Source organism: Phaethon aethereus (assembly GCF_964289735.1).
Source record: "Phaethon aethereus genome assembly, chromosome: 7".
Taxonomy (NCBI): Eukaryota; Metazoa; Chordata; class Aves; order Phaethontiformes; family Phaethontidae; genus Phaethon; species Phaethon aethereus.
In genome coordinates, this window is record NC_138583.1 from 19,228,403 (window position 1) to 19,246,259 (window position 17,857).

Here is a 17,857-nt window from a genome sequence, read left to right on the forward strand (position 1 = left end):
CTCTGAGCTGCCTTGCCTGGTGGTGTAACTGGAGCACGCTGTCAGCACTCCAGCTGTTAGGCTTTGCCACCATTACACCAGTCATGCCTTGCATCCCACCACAGCAGTTCCCTGTCAGCCACCACCTCTCCCTTGGCCACCGCATCAGAGCACTTGCATGCAACATATATCACAACAATTTCTGCAAATCAGGCACCGGGCCCTTTTCGTTCACTGTGATCACCTGTGATCACTGCTTTAGCAGCCCTAAAGAGAGTGTCCCTGTGGCCCTGCCTACCTTCCAACCCACAATAACCAAGACAATAAAAAGACGGGACAGAAGGAGTGATGGAGTCCCAGCCATCTGGTTGTTCACTTATTGCACAGAGTATTTTGGGCTAGTAGTGGAGAGTGGGTGGCTCCCAAGGTCCTTTGAGAAAATCCTGCTGGGTGGCTGTCCACATCATCTGCTCCAGAAAATGTGTTCAGACAGCTCATGTGCACAGGATGATTAGGAAATGTCACCTAGAAATAGGATATGCAAGAGATGAAGGCTTTTCTCAATTCAATCTCAGTCTTCACTCAGCCCCATGGCAAGCTGTGCAAAATACAATGTTTATGCCCTGGCAGGTATGATTAGAAGACAGTTTTTGGTCCTGGGTATGTTAACAAGAAAGGGTCATGCTAATAATTTCAGAGGCAAACCTTTGAGACTGGATTTAGTTTTAGTTACAGAAAATACTGTACACTGCTTTTGGCCAGGTGCACAGAAGCTTTAAAAAAAAAAAAAAAAAAAAGACAAAGATCACAGTTAAATGTCTCAATCTTCAGATGGGAATGTCTGTGAGGAGCAGTCAAACTACTTTCTCATGTGCAATGCATCCTGAAATTTGGTACTTATGTATCGGGCGTGAAAACCTTTCTTGTTGATGGTGTCATCTGTGCGGAATCGAATCATGACGGAATCTCCTGCAGAGTAGATTTCTTCCAGAGGCTGCAGAAAAGCAAAGAAGACAGCACAGAGTGGTCAAGTCTGCAGGCTAAAGAACTGTCTGCGCTATGATGCTAGAATTTAAGCTTACAGACTGGCCGGGGAACACAAACGTTGAGTGCTCAGTACCTCATGTCCTGCTCTGACTTCCTGAGCACATTCCCTTGCTCGTTGCATGCTTGCCCTTTACGTTTGAAGACAGCCCACTCTACAATCCCAGTTCTTCCAGTTGTTTTTTGTAGGTCACATTCACAGGACTCCCTGGATGTTCTTGTTCCAGTCTTCTGAGTTTTCTCTAATTTGTCGTAATCTTTTCAGGAAATGACACAATCCAAACTGGACCCTGCTCGGCAGCTGAGGCCCTCCGAGGGTTCATTAGCAGCAAAGTAACTTAGCCACTTACATAACTCTGGTTATCTCCCCCACTGTTGTGACCTGCTACAACCTCCCTGTGCTTCTCTGCAGGACCAACACTTTCTTAGCCATTCTCCATTTGTCAGCGTGCAGGTAGGTAGGTTACTACCCTGCTGCTCTGAATTTCTTCACACCAAGCTGCTATGTTTATTTTCCTGACCATTTCCCCAGTTTGCAGGGACTGCTCTGACACACTTCCTCCTTGGATGTTTCTCTTTAAATGCAATAAGAACCTTCTCCATGGCTGAAGTCCTAGAGAAATTAAACATAGAATCTCTCGTTTTAAATACCCACAGACTATTGCTCATGCTAACAGAGCCACTCCTCTTAATGAGGACATAGATAACAGTTTAGGAGACAGCACGCCACCCTGGAGTCAACAAGCAGCTCTGCAAGTCTCTCCACCCTTCACCCTCACCGCAGCACGGCCACAATGTGCCTTGGCTTCAGGCAGGAAGCGACTGAGGATGAAACTGGCCTTTGGAAGCTGTTTCCAACATTTACACAACACTTTTGTGGCAGGGCTGGGGCACAGCAGCATAGCAGTTCCATGCTGCTGCACGTGGCCCTGGGCTAACACGGGAAAGTCAGTCAGCAAGGTTTTCAGACCAACTCTGTGCATCAGATAAAATGGCTGTGATCTTTAGCAACAGGAGAAGCAGCAAAACCCAAACACACAAGGCATTCTCATCACCAGTTTGTGAGAGCTGCCCCTCTCCAAAAAGTGTATGAGAGTACCCTTCCTTGCCACCGCCAGTTATGCCTATGAAATCACCACCACCACAGCTTACCCCTGAGCCACAGAAGCGTCCCAGGCGGGGTGCAGTGCTGTCGTAACCATCATAAATCTCCATGTAGTCATACCCACAGTCAGCCTCCTCCTCGATCTCAAATGTCTGGAATATCAGCTCAACCCCATAACCATCTTCAGCTACAATCACCCATTCACAGTTCGCTTGACCTGGGTAGTTGTTGTCCCCAAACTGAGCATGGGAATACAGCTCCTTAGTTCGTACTTCAGCCTTTAAAAGCCCACCACACTCTGGAGGAAGAAAAGAGCACGAAACACAGTCTCATCAAAGGCCCTACCTCACAACAAAGACTTGCCATCCCAATTTTGAGCCAGCTGTAGGGAGAGAAAACCTCCAGCATGAAATGCATGTACAACAGGGAAGGTAATTAACCACTGCACCACACTAGCATAAAACAGTGAATTCTCCAGTCACTGATGAACCCATTGACCTACATAGTGTAGAGAAGCTTGGTCCTTTTGGTACAGAACATGGAGAGAAAGAGACAATCACTTAAAACTGGCAGGATGGGGTTCCTACCACATTATGCTCTAGAAAAATGTATTATTTTATAGAGCAATTGCTTAAAAGGAAGACTTAACATATTCTTCGTACTGGTCCTGCAGCTGAAAATCTGACTCCAAGTCTTTTACCAGCAGTAAGTTGAAGCATGTTAAAAAAAATGGGGACCAAAATAATCCTTTTCTGCCCACACATTGCACAAAGGTAGCCCCGTGCTTGTGCAAAACACGTGTGCTTTGGTGCAGAGTTTCCCTGCAGCACAATCAGGAAGATGCCTCCTCACCAGTCTCTCAGGCACTGCTGCTCACAGCATGTTTCATCTGTTTACAGTGGCAGGGATTTCAAAAAAGTGAAACTTGGTACAACACACTCACCTTTGGGCTGCCGCAGATAGAAGACCAAGCTTGCTGTGTCTGTCCACAGCACACCTCTGCTTCCACCATAACCAGCCTGTTCCATGTGTGGGCCAATACACGGGCTAAGTTGCATCACCTCATTTTCTAAGGGTTGATGAGGAGCAGAATGGGTCGCTGCTCAACCAAACATCTCCAATTTAAACAAAAGAACTGAGCAGGAATGTCTGACATCAAGAGACCTCTGAGCTGATAAGGAAGCTAGCAGTTATGGTAGGATGCCAGTAATGGTCTGGGAACTGGTTAGCACAATTTACAACCACTTAAAATTCAGGCTAAGCTTATTTGGGAGAAAAGTGTCTCTTGTTTTGCCTGGTAAACAACGCAGTGAGATTTGATGACATCTTATTGCACTGGGGTATTGGCAGGCAACCAGTTTACCTGTGCTGTGCTTTGCCTGGAAACCTTTTCTCTGCACAGAAGCATCGGAGTAAAACCTGAGGAACATCTTGTTGGTAGAAGCCACTACAGGGTCTGGTTTCTTGCTGCCGCAGAAGCGGCCAAGGATAGGTGACTTGCTGTTGGGCCCATCATACATTTCCAAGTGGTCATAGGCACATTCTTGGTGCTGTTCAATCTCAAACTCATTGAAGGTCTACAGAAAGGATAAGGAGAATTAAGAGAGACACTTGTAAATCTGAGTATGCAATTTAGCAGAGGATGAAATGCCAAGTGAGAAACGTGTCAAATGGTATTTGCCCGTCCCACTTCCCCCACAAACTAGAACAGAATAGCACGCTTTCAGACAAGAGTGATCTCAGGGTGGCGAAGCTCAGAAGTTCATACAAATGTGCCATGTAGCCTTAGCTTTGCTGCCTCACATGGGTGCATGACAACAGTTTTCAACTGCAAGCCTTGTATCCTCTTACTTTCCTGCCGGGACGCCTGCCTAGCACAACGAATGGGCAGTTCTTCTCTACTATTTCCACTGAGCACAGGGATCCAGGCATCATTCCCCTCAGTGCATGGGCCACCTGCACAGCTTTGGGCATGTCCTGCCATATGCATCAGGCCACGCTGTAAAACAGGCCTGACACTTCTCCCTCAGAGGGACTGGGGACCGGCCCTGCCACCGCCTTATGCAGGCATGGTCCCAACAGAGTGGGTCACAAGGAAAGAGGGGGAAAAAAGAAAAAAGAAAAGGCGAGGGAAAGCCAGTTCAGCTCCTCACAGTCCAGTCTGCTTCCCCCCTTGCACTCCCACTCACTGGTTACTCACTACTTTCACTCGGTGGCCAGGTGTTACAGAGATGTCCCAGGTGCACTCTTTCCGGCTGGGGTACTTGTCAGGCCAGTTTGGACTGCTCATCATTCCCTCTGCACCACTCAGCTTGTGCTCGCAACCAGCTGGAGAAAGAGAGATCACAAGATGGAGGCACCGATGCAGGTCTCCCATGGGAACCACGTAACATCCTACATGCTCCCCTCTGCCCACTGAGACCCTCAACAAGGCAGAAAGAGGGGAGGCGTCAGTCACTGAACAAGACCTTTTAGTGTTACTGCATAGTTTTGGTGGGTTTATCCTACACTTTTTTGAGCTAACATGGCAGCTGGTGAATGGACCATCTCATTCCCCTGGGCCTTATTCACCTCACTCCCAAATGTATTCTGCTGCTCCTCCACCTCATCTGCTCTGTTCCCAGTGACTCTGGTGCTGTCTCAGCCTTGAGCTGTTTTTCCGACTTGGAAAGCTGAATCAGCTCATGGAGAGATCAGACAAGGACCAGCGGCCATACACAGGAAGGCCATGGCAGCACACAGCAGGGGTAGGAATGCAGAAAGGTAATTTTGGCAGCAGCAAGCAGTTAGATCAGCTCATCCTTTCTCTTCTGACTCAAACCCAATAATTAAATGAAGCAGCAGTGACTAGTCTAATGGTGATGTCCCACAAACGCTCCTTTTGCTAGCCCAAATTCTTGCCCCCACCCTATCCATCCCCCAGGGCCATATAGAGAGCCAGACTGGGGAATAGATACAGCTGAAAACAAGCCCCCTTCTTCCTTTTTCTAGGTAGTTTTTTCAGCAACCTGGGGTTTTTTCAGTGCTGTACAAACATCCTTCCAACACTGGGCAGGAAGCACCCTGGCTCAAACTGTGTTTGAAGCATCTTATCTTTCCTGAGGGCAGGGAGTGGGCACCATACCTTCTTTACAATCATGGCCGTTTTCATGCAGCATGAAGCCATTTCTACACTGGCATACGTAGCTCCCAAAGGTGTTGATACATTCGTGCTGGCAACCACCATTGTCTTTGGAGCACTCATCCTTGTCTGGGCAGGATCAAACCAACAAAAAACGAGTTGACAGTGAAAATCAGACTATAACAGTCACCAGCTGGAAGTCCCATACCCAAGACTGGCAGATACCAGTGCAAACCTCCAACCTCTGCTGCTGGTCCAGTCAGCTTTTTAGTCCAGATACAATTCTCTTCAATTGTCTTTCATTCCAGAAAATGCATCACACAAATTCACTAGCCTAGGCAAAAATCTACTGGTCAGTCTTTGTATTTTCAAGTTCCTACATGCTCTGATGAGCCTCCATCTTTAAATAGCTCTGCCTGAGAGCACAAGCAGGAAGACGGAGAAGAGGATCTAAGGTACAAGCTGCTCCCTGAAGATGAAATATGCCCCAGTGAATGTTCACTCCTGTGTGTTCAGGACTATGCATTCCTGAATCACACTGTTCTGAGCATAGGATCTGCTCATGGTTTCCAGTCCAATTTAATTTATGAGCAGTTTATCTCCAATTTTATTTGGGCCAATGCCCTCCCTGGACCTCATTAATCTTATCTGCCTCCTCACTCCCAAACATATTTCTAGATGAAACATACCCCACCTCATCCTTTGTCTTGTCAGGTTTAATAAGCCAAACTCCTAGCCCTGATTCTCTGCAACTGTCTTAATTCAAGGCCATTTTGCCAGATCATCCTCCTCAAAAACATTAATACTTCTCAGTCTCTGCTGAAAACACAGCATGAAGTTGAATTTCCACTTCCTACAATGTACAGTTAGCCTCCAGAATTGCCTGCCAACAAGGTACATCACTGACACCAAGAGCTACAAAGGATTCAGAACAGAGGATTAGAAACACCCACTAGCATGCACTGCTTTGATGGTAAGGATTGCTATACAGAAGGCTTCTGGAAATTTTCCAAGTCTTCTAGTTTCAGAGGAAAAAGCTTTTCTTTAATGACTTCAGGGATAGAAATAGCTTCTAGGATCGAGCTCCCCATTGCTTCCTGCTGTGGAAGGACTAGAGTCATTGAAGAAATCCATGCATCTTGCTGACACCACACTATGAAACTGGACCATACGCTGCACTGAGAAACCAAGACGAAAGGTGACACAGCACAGAGCAATCATGCTTTTCAGATGTAACTAACCATGTCAGGCTCTGCCTGATTTGACAGGAGGCTGAAGAAAATTCACCAAAAACAAGAGGTTCAGTCAGAGTAGACAGCTAAGCAAGTGAAAGAATACAGCCACATACCAGAGAAGTAGTGAACTTTAAAGCCTTTCTTGGAGACCGTGTTGTCTGATTTGAACTCCAATCTCATGTTGTTGCCATACGATGTGATTACTTCAGGCTTCTCTGAGCCACAGAATTTGCCATGCAGCTTGGAGTCAGAAGCCAACCCACTACGAACCTCAACATAGTCATATTTACAGACCTGCCGAGAGAGGAGGAGATTTCTCAGCTCCATGGACTTGGAACAGCACATTTCAGAGGAAGGGGACAGGGGCTTGACTGAGAGGGAAGAGAAACAGCCTTATACTCAAACACACTCCTAACTTCCCCAAATTCTCCTCTGTCAGTGTTCTCACCCCCTTCCCTTGCTGCCCTGGTCTTAAAGCATAGGTGTGTTCACCAGAATAGCAAAGGTTCCATTTAATTTAGCTAAAATAATTACTCCCAGCTTATCCAAGAACCTGACAGTGTTGAACAAAATTCAGCAGCCTGCTGAATTAAGGAAGAGCCACTGTTCCCATTTACAGTGGGGAAAGCGAAACCTGAATGCTTTGTTCATACTCCACCCTGCCCTTGGCAGGACAGAGAAAAGATTCTTTTACTGGTTATTTTATTTATCCTTGAAGAACCCTACTTCATGGTTCATTTCCAATTATATTCCTGCAAAGGCAGCTCTGGGGAAGGGTGGGGATAGGACACCTATTAGGGATGGAAAACACCTACAATTATGCAAAACTGGTAGTGAAAATAAGCCCATTTATAACAGAAAAGCTTTAATCCTTCCACTCCATAGATAAAGCAGATCCAGACTTCAAGGAGAACAGTCAGTGTTATTGGCTTATTGTATCAAGGGCAGGGAAACAACCATAAGCTCCACCAGTAAGACAGAGTTTCCTCTTCCTTGTACCCCAAGGATTTATCTAGTTCTGAGTTAGCCAAGTCACACCTCTGAGATGCAGGGACATCGTTACGTACATCATTGCCTTCCAGCTCAAACACTTCGAACTGCAGAGAGATCCGGTACTGGGCTGGAGCTACCACCTGCCAGACGCAGTTTTTGTTAGTAGGATATTCCTTGGGCCATCCAGGGCTAGTAATGGTCCCATTGAGCTTGGTGATGAAGCCCCCACAGGCAGCTGGAGAGGCAATAAATGAACACAAGTTTTACTTGGTTCTGTTCAGACACACAGATTGGGCCACACTGTTAGCTAGGAAATGAATCAGATCCTGGTTGGTGGCACATTTCAAATCCTGGCCTCCAGGACAGGTTTAAAATGCTGGGAGCTGCAATGACGACAGAAACCTCACCTGCTATAAATCACCAGTGAAACTCCCACAGTCAGGCTAGGGCCCTGAGAGCCACTTAAACCATGTCAGACAGATCTCCTTTTTACTCTCTAGCCTTGGACTTACTGCGGATCAGTTGACCTGACATGCACAATACAGTTGTAAAGGCCAGCTTGGTAAATTCACCCACACTCAGTCCCACAAACCTTACTATTTCAAGTTTATTGATGATAGAATAATGCGAAGAATAATGGAATCCTAGGGAAGACATGCCTGTCAACTCTTCAGTGACTTACTATCTGTGGATTGCATCTTCTCTAGGGAAAATTGAAGTCAAAGACTTAGCTTTATTATCTCATTTCCTTTAAAAATCTAGGACATCTCAGCCTCATCATCTTTTGGCAGGGCATGGCTTTTACCTCAGAGGAATCAACCTCAGTTTGCTCTTTTGCTGCAAAATTTTATTTGCAACGAAGCAGTTTTTTCTTGCTGTTTCTTGGAAGTAATGAGATATGGCCAGATCTTCAAAACCCATGGGGATAAAAGTTTCCTGTGTCTTGTTCCCCACACCATTTTGCATTAAGAGAATTAAGATAAGGAAGCCGTTTCAATACAAAAAGTGTAGCAATCAAGTCTGGAGAAACAAAAATAATTTACTCTGATGTGCATCACTACAATTTCAAAGACCATCCTTCCTGTATTGGCCACAAATGAAGTTTAAAATAGGAGTTTAAGAGTGAAGTTCAAAAAACACTTGCCAAGTTGTATGAACTGGATTGCTCAAAGTTGCAAGAAACTATTTTTAAAAATAAAGTAAAGCTTCCAAAAACCTTTTGCACACACCTAACTCTACCCTCACCAAGTCAACAGCAGCCTTCCCCAAACAGTTTGACAAAAGTAGAAGTCAGGGCAAACCAGGTGACTTTGAGAGCACCACTCACAGTGTGTGGAGCTCCCTACACATCTCAGCTGTACAAGACAAGAACAATGGGTGGATTCTCACCACACCAACAGCTGTATTGTTGGTGGAAGCACACACTTGTTGCAGGAGATTAACTGTATAAATAGAAAGCTGACAGAAACAGATTCTACTGAAGACATGGGTATTTTCCCCCCCATAACAGAAGGAAATTTACTCCTCAGTATGGAGAATGTCTGCTTTGCCTGCAGGCAAAACAAATTTTATTCTACAAAAGAGTTCTCTTTAAAAAAAAAAAATAAATTCAGCCTTAGATTGAAATACTTTTGGGCCACCCAATGGTTAGGTTGTAATGCCCACCCTCCCTTATGCTGCACTGTGGGAGATCTGGTCTGAACAGAGACATGTGGACATGAAGAACAACCGGTTTTAGAGATGTTTGGCAACAGAGAATCAGAGTATTTTCAGTTTTTCAACCAACACTTGTTTTTCAATTGAAAATGTTGACAAAAAGAAATTTTTCATGTAGGGGAAGATAAACAGAAACAAAGAGGATGTAGGGGAAAGGAAAACAATCTCTAAGATTGTTCAATTTTATTATTACCTATAGTACCCACGCTATAGACAGATGCCTTGATCTGTAGGTTACTCACCTTCACAGCTCTTTTTATCAGCTGTCAACTCATAGCCAGGCTCGCAGGTGCATTTGTAACTGCCCAGTGTGTTCTCACAGTGCTGCTCACATCCACCATTGTCTGGCAGAGAACATTCATCCATCTCTGTCAGGAGAAAATCAGAAAAAGTCACACTTTCCTGACCACCCAAACCCCCTCATATTCCTCACGCAATACTTTTGGACAGAAGAACCATCAGCATTAGCTGATGAGCTGAGCTCATGGAGTAGACACTGCAACAAACCTCACAAGTCCTTAAAGCACTCCTACCATCAAAACCGTAACAGACTACAATTGCTGTTACCAGTCAAGAGTGCTGTTTATAGACAGGAGCAGGAAAACATGGTCTCCTGTGAAGACTTCACTGCCTTTTGTTCTCATCTGCCCCTGCTTTTTTGTTTTGCTTTATTTTTTAAATTGCTCATGCTCTTGAGTGACTTGAGCCACCAGGAATCAGCCTGTTACGGTGCCCACAGTAATAGGAGCTGCAGGAGGCCCACTGAATGGGGCAAAGGAGCTGGAAGGACATGCAAAATAGTCCTTCCTTTTCATTAACACAGGAAGTTTTGCTACTCTAGACTTTGAGGTCATGTTCTTCCAATCACATGTCAACAATCTGAGCTGACATAGTCAGATGTATTGGCTTCTCACCCCGACTCTTGATTCCATGTGCATCCTTTAATAGATGGTTTTATTATCATGGTTGTGGTGAGCTGGCCTCAGCTAGCAGCCAAACTCCCACCCAGCTGCTTGCTCACTGCCCACTCCCCACTCCAGTGGAATGGTAGAGAAAATAGGAAGAACAGGAGCAAGAAAGCTCCTGGGTTGAGACAGGCAAATTACCCACTAATTACTGTCATGGACAAAACAGACTCAACTTTGGGGAATTTAGCTTCATTTGTTGCCAATTAATATAAATATTTGAGTACTGATTTGGGTATTGGGAAACAAAAAATAATAAAATAAAGAAATAAATGTTAAAACACTTAGGGAAAACATCTCTCTGTCCCCCTTTCCCAGGCTCAACTTCCCTCCAGACTCCTCTCCCCCCTGCCTTGTATCACCGCAGCTTACATTCAGTCCCTTCAGCAAAGTCATAAGCATGAAAAGGCAGGAGGGGATGGGCAGCTACAGTCAGTACGTGACTCTGCTGTTCCTTCCTTCTCATACTTCCCCCTGCTCCAGCATGGGTCCTCCACGGGCTGCAGTGAGTATCTGCTCTGCCATGAAGCACCTCCACCTTCTCCTCCTCTGACCTTGGTGTTACCTCTGCTGTTTCGCACCTTTTGTTCCCTCCTCCTCTCTCTCCCAGTCATTTTTGACCTTTCTTAAACACGTTTTCACAGAGGTGCCATCAGCTCAGCTGATGGGCTCAGCTGTGTCCTGCAGTGGGTCCACTGTGGGGCCAGCTTGAACCATCTGTCTGGCACAGGGCAGCCAGCCTCCCACTGCCAACATCCTAACACCTACACCCAATATAATGTTCCAGTAACAGTTACTGCTACGTAGATCAAGTAGGAACAGCCTTGACTAGATGATCGTTGTAGGTCACTTCCAACTGAAATATTCTATTCTCCTCTATTGATAACACTGTCTTCCTGTAAAGCCTTGCCACAGTCAGGAACTCCCTACTGCAAGAGTTCCAGCCCAAACAGATTTTATTTTCTGGTTTCTGTTTGTGGATTCACTATGAAGAAAGTAGAGTATTTCTTTGCTGCTCCATGCTTGGGTACAGGTTCAATAGTTTCTAACCTGGCTGTTAAATCACTTATCTTGAGAGAAAAGAGAGGCTGCAACCCCTACAATCATCAAAAACCCCTGTGATCGGTCTTTACTGTGGGAAGGACATGTCCTGACTATGGGCAGGTATATTTTGCAAAGTATTGTCTTTCCTCTGGTGTTTGCCATGAGGAAGAAAGGCACAACAAATATAAGACAAGCACATCACTACTAACACTTCAACCATATACAAAATAGGCTTCAGTGATACAAATAATTTGTTACCAAAATGAAGATAAGTAATAAAGAATGATCGTAGAGCTTTCCTTTGAGATACACATGATGGGATGGACACGAGCTAATTGCTCTTCATATCTTCCTGACACTGTGTCTTGGATGTGACCAATGACTTACCCTCTCTGAGCTGCCTTACTCTCCCTGAGCTGTTTGCAGGTTTATTTTCTCTGAAAAGTTACAAGTTACCACTGCAAGTTCTCACAAAGTGTAACACTCAACCCCATCCTTAACTTTGTTTTTTTTAAGCTGAGTTATCTTTTTTCAATGTTGTAAGACATGTAATTGAAGCTCTATTCCTTTCATTAATTCTTTAAGGCAAAGCTGACCCATTGCTCAATCAGCTATGGGTGGCGGTCTGAGGAGTGCCTGCAGAGCCATCTAATTTGTTCATTTACTTTGTTCGCAGAGTGGCTGGTAGTCACAATCCCTCTGGATATGGAGGTACAGGCTGTAGACTTCAGATCCCACCTTGAAGCTCCACATGTAGCCTGTGGGTATGCTTACCCAGCTTCTGCAAACTGACATCAGCTCTGCCCACAATGCAAGCTGGCTAGAAGCTGTGTAGCCATGGCTACTGTGGGGCTTGGCTTAAGAAAATACAGTTCGCTCCTCAGCTAGACTTACTGGCATAAACTTAACACCCTAACCATCCACAAGCTACAGGGTTTCTGGGTCACACATGTGAAGTCTGAGCAGACACTGCAAGATCTAGCCTGCCAGCAAAAGCTCTATAGACAATACTCATGTCTGCAATTGTACTAGCAGTGCACATTCATGCATTTTTTTTTACACAAAAAATAAACACATTTATTTATGAATACTTTATTTCTTCCTCTACAAATTTGCAGGAGAACCTCAGATTCTACAGACTGACTTGCTGCAGGACAAGAAGTCTCCATGTAGTGCTAATCCCTGGAAGACATCTTTGCCACAGCCAGCCTGCACTATAAGCTCCTGAAAAAAGCCAACACGTCTTTAGGAAGAATTATTCTCTGGGTCTTTATGGAACCTGAGAAATCTAAACAAGGAAGTCTAGGCATTGTGAGAGTTGTTCAGAGACTGGAATGAAACATTACAGTGATCTTGCAATCACCCTTTGTCATGGTCCATTTAGGTTTCTCAAATTTACAGGACAACGTACTCGTGACTTAAACTTTATGTAACTAATTCTTTTTTTTTTTTTGCTCGTAAGTGTACGGATTAAGAGTGACGGGTTACAAATTATGAAACCTTATGACTTGAATGGTGAATAAGTGAATTCACATGGTAGACTAGTCTGAGCAAAGAGAATTGAGCCCCTGTTTGTCATGTTTGCTTACTGTAGTTCTTAACGAGCTCATGAAATAAAGCTTAATTCACAGAGTACATTGTCCTGTAAATTTGAGAGATCCAAACTGACCATGACACCCTTAATGCAAGACCAAAGTTAAAGTAAAAATAAATAAAAGACTTAACGCAATCCAAATATTAGCATTGCAGCTACTATTTCTGTACAATTCTCAGAACCTAAGAGAACCTCGCAGCAGCTCCACAGGTATTTTCCTATGTTAGATATTTGGTTCTTGCCTCTGTAAAGTCACCAGGATGCTTCTGTCCAGCTCTTAAGAAAAATCTTAGTCTTCATTCACATTTTCCTGAAGAAGATCTTAGTTTAGGAACACATTTGTCTCTTAAAGCACTCAGAAATTTTCTCTAGGATTCTACTTGAATTCAAATTTATGCTCTCTCCAGAGGCTTCTTTTGGAATAGAACTTAGAGTTGTTTTTAACATCCTTTATGCAGTACTAGTACCTTCTTTGAAAATATCAGTGTCCCGTGGCATGGATAAATGGAGGTCATATTCTGTGCAGCTGTGCAAGGTGTTAGTGCCTCTGCTGGTACTGACCCAATAGGCTTTCTTTCTGTCTTAATCAGGGAGGTGGTGCCTCAGCATCAAACGCTTCTACACTTCCAAAGCAATTTGTATATAAACTTGATATTGGTGGTTGTACAGACAAGTCTAACAGCTCTTAACTACAAGTAGATACAATGATAACTGATCACTTTGGGACAGCAGTAGGTTAAGGGATGAATGGTCCCCAGCTTGGACCTTGAGAGGTACTAGATCACATACCTTTAAAGAAATTTGCTGCAAAGCCTGCTTTATTGATGGTTGCATCAGATGCAAACTTCATCCATACTTTATTTGAACTGGATTTGATATCTTCTGGCTTCTCATAGCCACAGAAGTGACCGATTAATGGGCTGTATTCAGTGAGGCCATCTCGGATCTCCAGGTAGTCATAAGAACATGCATCGTGCCATTCAATCTGCAATGGGAAAAGGGTGTGCCTGTAGCTCACTAGTATGAGTGCTCTGAGTCAGGCTAGCTAACCAGTTAGACTTTGGCCAGAGATCAGCTTCCAAAGGAGCATCCCAAACAACTGGTCACAACTAGGTACTTGCCTCATGGCTGCCATTGAACTGTTCAGCAGTTGAAATTGCATTCAAGCCCGGGCACATCTCAGTTCTACTGCTATTTCATGGCTATCCTCTGGTGAGACCTGGTCCCTGACTATCTACAGGCTGTTTTTCCATGAGAAGCTGTAAGGAAGAGAGCAGAACAACTACAAACAAAAAGGTTCAAGGAATAGCTGGGGGGTCACAGCTAGGACGTAGTGGTGTCAGCCCTTTCCAGGACAAGCACAGTAAGTGTGCACAAGCCACAGGAACCTATGAGATAGATGGGATTTATGCACCAGCCCAGGTCCTGTCCACTCCTGTCTGTGACATATATCAGTAGTCAGAAACAGATCATTGGGCACCCAGCTAAGAGTGTAAGACATCCTATAGCCAGTAAGAGAAAACCTTTTCTGACAGGAAAAACAGAATCTACAGAGGGAAAATAATATCTACAATATAATATACAATGACATTTCTCACCTCAAAGGCTTGAAATGTGATTCCTATGTGAAAGCCTTCAGAAACTGTGATCTTCCAGATGCACTCTTTGGAAGGTCTGTAGTCATCTGGGTAATTGGGAGATTGGATCTGGCCAGCATCTTTTTTAATTTCTCCACCGCAAATCGCTTCATAAAAAACAAAGAGGAAAAACATGAAATTGCAGGTTTTTCCTTAGGTAAAGCCTGCTCTATACATAGCCTTCTTCCTCATTCAAATCTGTTTCAATATTGCTTATTACACAAATGCAACACACAAGTCATGGAAGTTTTTACAAATCTAACATTTGGTCTTGCTGTGACAACCTCCTTAGAAGGTAAACTCAGCAGGCCAGAGAATTTTTATGGATTTGTGTGTTTCACACTCTTGGTCACTTTCGTAACTGCTTAAAACCTGCTACCAGCACTAAGGACCAAGACAAGTTGGCAAACAAACAAAAAAAAACCCAGTTGCAAATCTAATCCTGCCACACGATGGCAATATTAACAAGCATGAGCTGAGCTGTTGACCAGGACACCATCGGGATGATTGTGCATGAAAAATTAAGTTTTGTGCTAAATATGAGTAAGTTTAAAGACCAAGAACAGAAAATTTAAGGAAAATCTAGTTTAATACAAAACTAGCAGAGACCTCAAATACAATAGCAGTTCAGCATAATTGTCTGCAAGACTATGTTACAAATGAATGTAAGATCACAGGCTAAAACCTGCGTTACCCCATGATGCATGACACAAACGTCTAAAGAAGGCATATGAATGTTTTGGCTGTGTTTAAAGTCAAGCAAACAAAAAGCACTGACAGTAAGTACAAGAGAGATGGCACTGCAATGACACCTGCCAGACATCAACCAACCCTCTTCACCCTTGGGGTCTCCCCACAACGCATTGCGTTAGCAATTCAAATGTGGGTCTCCCTGTAGTGTCCTGGAAATGGCTTGCATTAGGTAACATTGTCTTGGGTTTGCCTTGTAAGCTGCTAACGTTTAACTGCAACCTAGTTAAAAGCCCCATTTCACTAGTGCAGTGCTAACTTCTTTCTTAGAGAATCAGTGCTAAGGCACCACCAAATAGTTGCACCCAAAATTCAGCTGCAGAGCTGAATATTTAGGTTGTGGTTTGAGTTCATATATTCAGAGCTACAAGCGCTGCTCGAGAGAACCTCTGAGGGACCCTTTCAAGAACTGTCTCCCTCACCTAACAGAAAGAGGACTACATGAGCAGAGAACTGACAAATTTTTTTAACAGCCATAAAACTGTCAGCCAGCAAACAGTGTTTTCTCTATGTGCTGCAGTAGTTCACACTGAAATTCATCTGAGTGTCGAGTATACTGAAAGAGCTTTACTGCAAAATGCAAAGAACGTCTGCTGATAGAGCCTGAGAAGGCAATAACAATGACAAATTTAGGGCTGGCAGCAGTGCTGTAGGACAAAACCACCAGCATCTTCCCATCTTGACTCTCATAAAAGAAAAGGAACAAAATGACTGAATCATGAGGACACTTTCATTACTTTAACTATAATTTAGTATCAAGTAATTCTCCCATCATGTGGCTACATGCTTCTGCATCTTTCCTCCCATCTACTGAAAACTTTAGGACCAAGATCTGGAGGAATCCAAATCCAAAAATCAGTCCTCACCCACAGAGCTCCCAGCAAAGTTCAGATGCATGAGCGTTTACATGCACTCTCACTAAAGCAGGGGACAGAGAAGCAGTGCTAAAATCCACTTTGGCTTTTTATTGTTTGAGGGAGAAGAGTTCGAAAGAAAAAAAGAACTAACAGCAACACAGAGACAAAAATTGATAGAAAATTAAACTTTTAAGGGCAATGCCTCCTAAAAATAAAAATTATCCTTATTGCCCAGACACAGAAGTCACAAGACAGCTGAGCAAGCTACCTGACAACAGAGGAGAGAAACAAGCCATTACCAGAGCTTGCATCAGAGGGAAATAGGGATTAAGGAAGATTTTTTGAAACTCTCTCATTTGCTGAAAGCAAATAAATTACAGACAGAGATGTACGTAATCTCACTATCTGCTGCTCTGACAAGAGGAGGTTGAGCTAAGAAAAGAACTATGCAATGGGCCATCACTGCTTCTGTGGTACAAGCTGGCTTCCACCAGTCATATTCTGTGCTCGCTCTCAGGCTTAGCAATAGACTTCATAGGTTTCCAATGGGAAGTTTCCTGCAGGAAAGGGTTACATAAAAAGCCAGAGCCTTGAAGAGGCAGGAAAACATGAATGGTCAGAGGAATGCAAAATTTAACCACTAGATGCACATTCCACTTCATTTGCTCACCTCAAAAGTCAAGTGGAATAAGCATTGCTCATGTTTACTGAACTTTTAGGGGACATTTATTAATCCACAGGAAATACGGAAAACTATTAAGAGAAAAGAAGGTTTTGCAAAGTGACTTTGGCATGTAGCCAATGAACACAATTTTTTTTCTTTCAATGTAATTTAGCAATATGAAGCATGATGCCATATTAACATGCATGATGAAGAACAACAAAGCTGCTTTCCAAAAATATTCCTCACCTTGCTTTTTTTTATTTTTCTTTTAAAGTTGGAGCAGATATCACTGGGGAATAACCCACTGTAAGAATTAAACTGACTAGCCCACCAAAGCACTACACCAAAATAAAAGTCTATTAGAGACACATTAGTTTGATCACTTCTAACTCCAACAAACCACCACACAAGGGGTGTTACAAACCACATGGACCAGGGCAACAGCTGCTTCTCAGGAGAGACATTAAAAGAAAATAAAATCAGGCAAGCTACCTCTGTCTCTGGGGCAACAATTGCTGCAAAAACCAGGTATTTCTCCTGCAAAATGGATTTGTTAGCCCCACACTGTTGTGAAATCCTCATATGCTTTATTTGCACTTCCCCAAAAGCCCCATGTTTTCTTCACTTCCCTCTATTAGTATCATTATTCATTAGTATATTGGACACTTGGGCACTGGGTTTCCAGTGTCATGCTTGTTCCTGCGGCTGCAGAAAGAAGAAGATGCAAAGTCGGTACCAATACAGTCAACCTCAACACTGTTGACAACTCTGGTGCTTTAAGAAAATGCCTGTTGCCCAGAGGACAATGAAGGCTTTTAATACATTTTAGAATTATTACTGTAAAAAATAAGTCTATATGGAGAAGGTATGTTACTGATTTGTTAGTGACTTTGGTAGTATTGCTCCTCCTCTGAAGTGGTTTCAGCATCCCAGTGCCATGCAAGTTTCCAAAGTACCTGACCTGCAGAAGATCTGACATGCTAATTTCTTATCTTCTGTAAGTAAAACATACAAGGGAGAAACCAAAGAACAATCTTTGCATTTGAGGGAGGAAAAAAAAAAAATCAAATAAGCTGCATTAAGTGATATATAACATATGATCTGAAACTGAACTTTGCCGGTTAAACTACTGGAAGGAGCTCCTGCTACACCC

General features: G+C 43.6%; 1 protein-coding gene across 2 annotated transcripts in view; it reads right to left on the bottom strand.

Moving 5' to 3' along the window:
- Window positions 1–441: 441 nt before the first annotated feature.
- TLL2 (tolloid like 2) overlaps window positions 442–17,857 on the bottom strand; it is a gene marked incomplete at its 5' end in the record, with an annotated part of 95,974 nt that continues 78,558 nt past the window's right edge. For both annotated transcript variants that reach the window (XM_082001977.1, XM_082001978.1), the window contains 10 exons: window positions 442–973; window positions 2,176–2,426; window positions 3,492–3,705; window positions 4,329–4,456; window positions 5,253–5,378; window positions 6,598–6,778; window positions 7,552–7,712; window positions 9,436–9,561; window positions 13,586–13,781; window positions 14,395–14,540. In XM_082001977.1, the coding sequence (XP_081858103.1) occupies window positions 839–973; window positions 2,176–2,426; window positions 3,492–3,705; window positions 4,329–4,456; window positions 5,253–5,378; window positions 6,598–6,778; window positions 7,552–7,712; window positions 9,436–9,561; window positions 13,586–13,781; window positions 14,395–14,540 (1,664 nt within the window). In that variant the 3' untranslated portion in view covers window positions 442–838. The remainder of the gene's footprint in view (window positions 974–2,175; window positions 2,427–3,491; window positions 3,706–4,328; window positions 4,457–5,252; window positions 5,379–6,597; window positions 6,779–7,551; window positions 7,713–9,435; window positions 9,562–13,585; window positions 13,782–14,394; window positions 14,541–17,857) is intronic.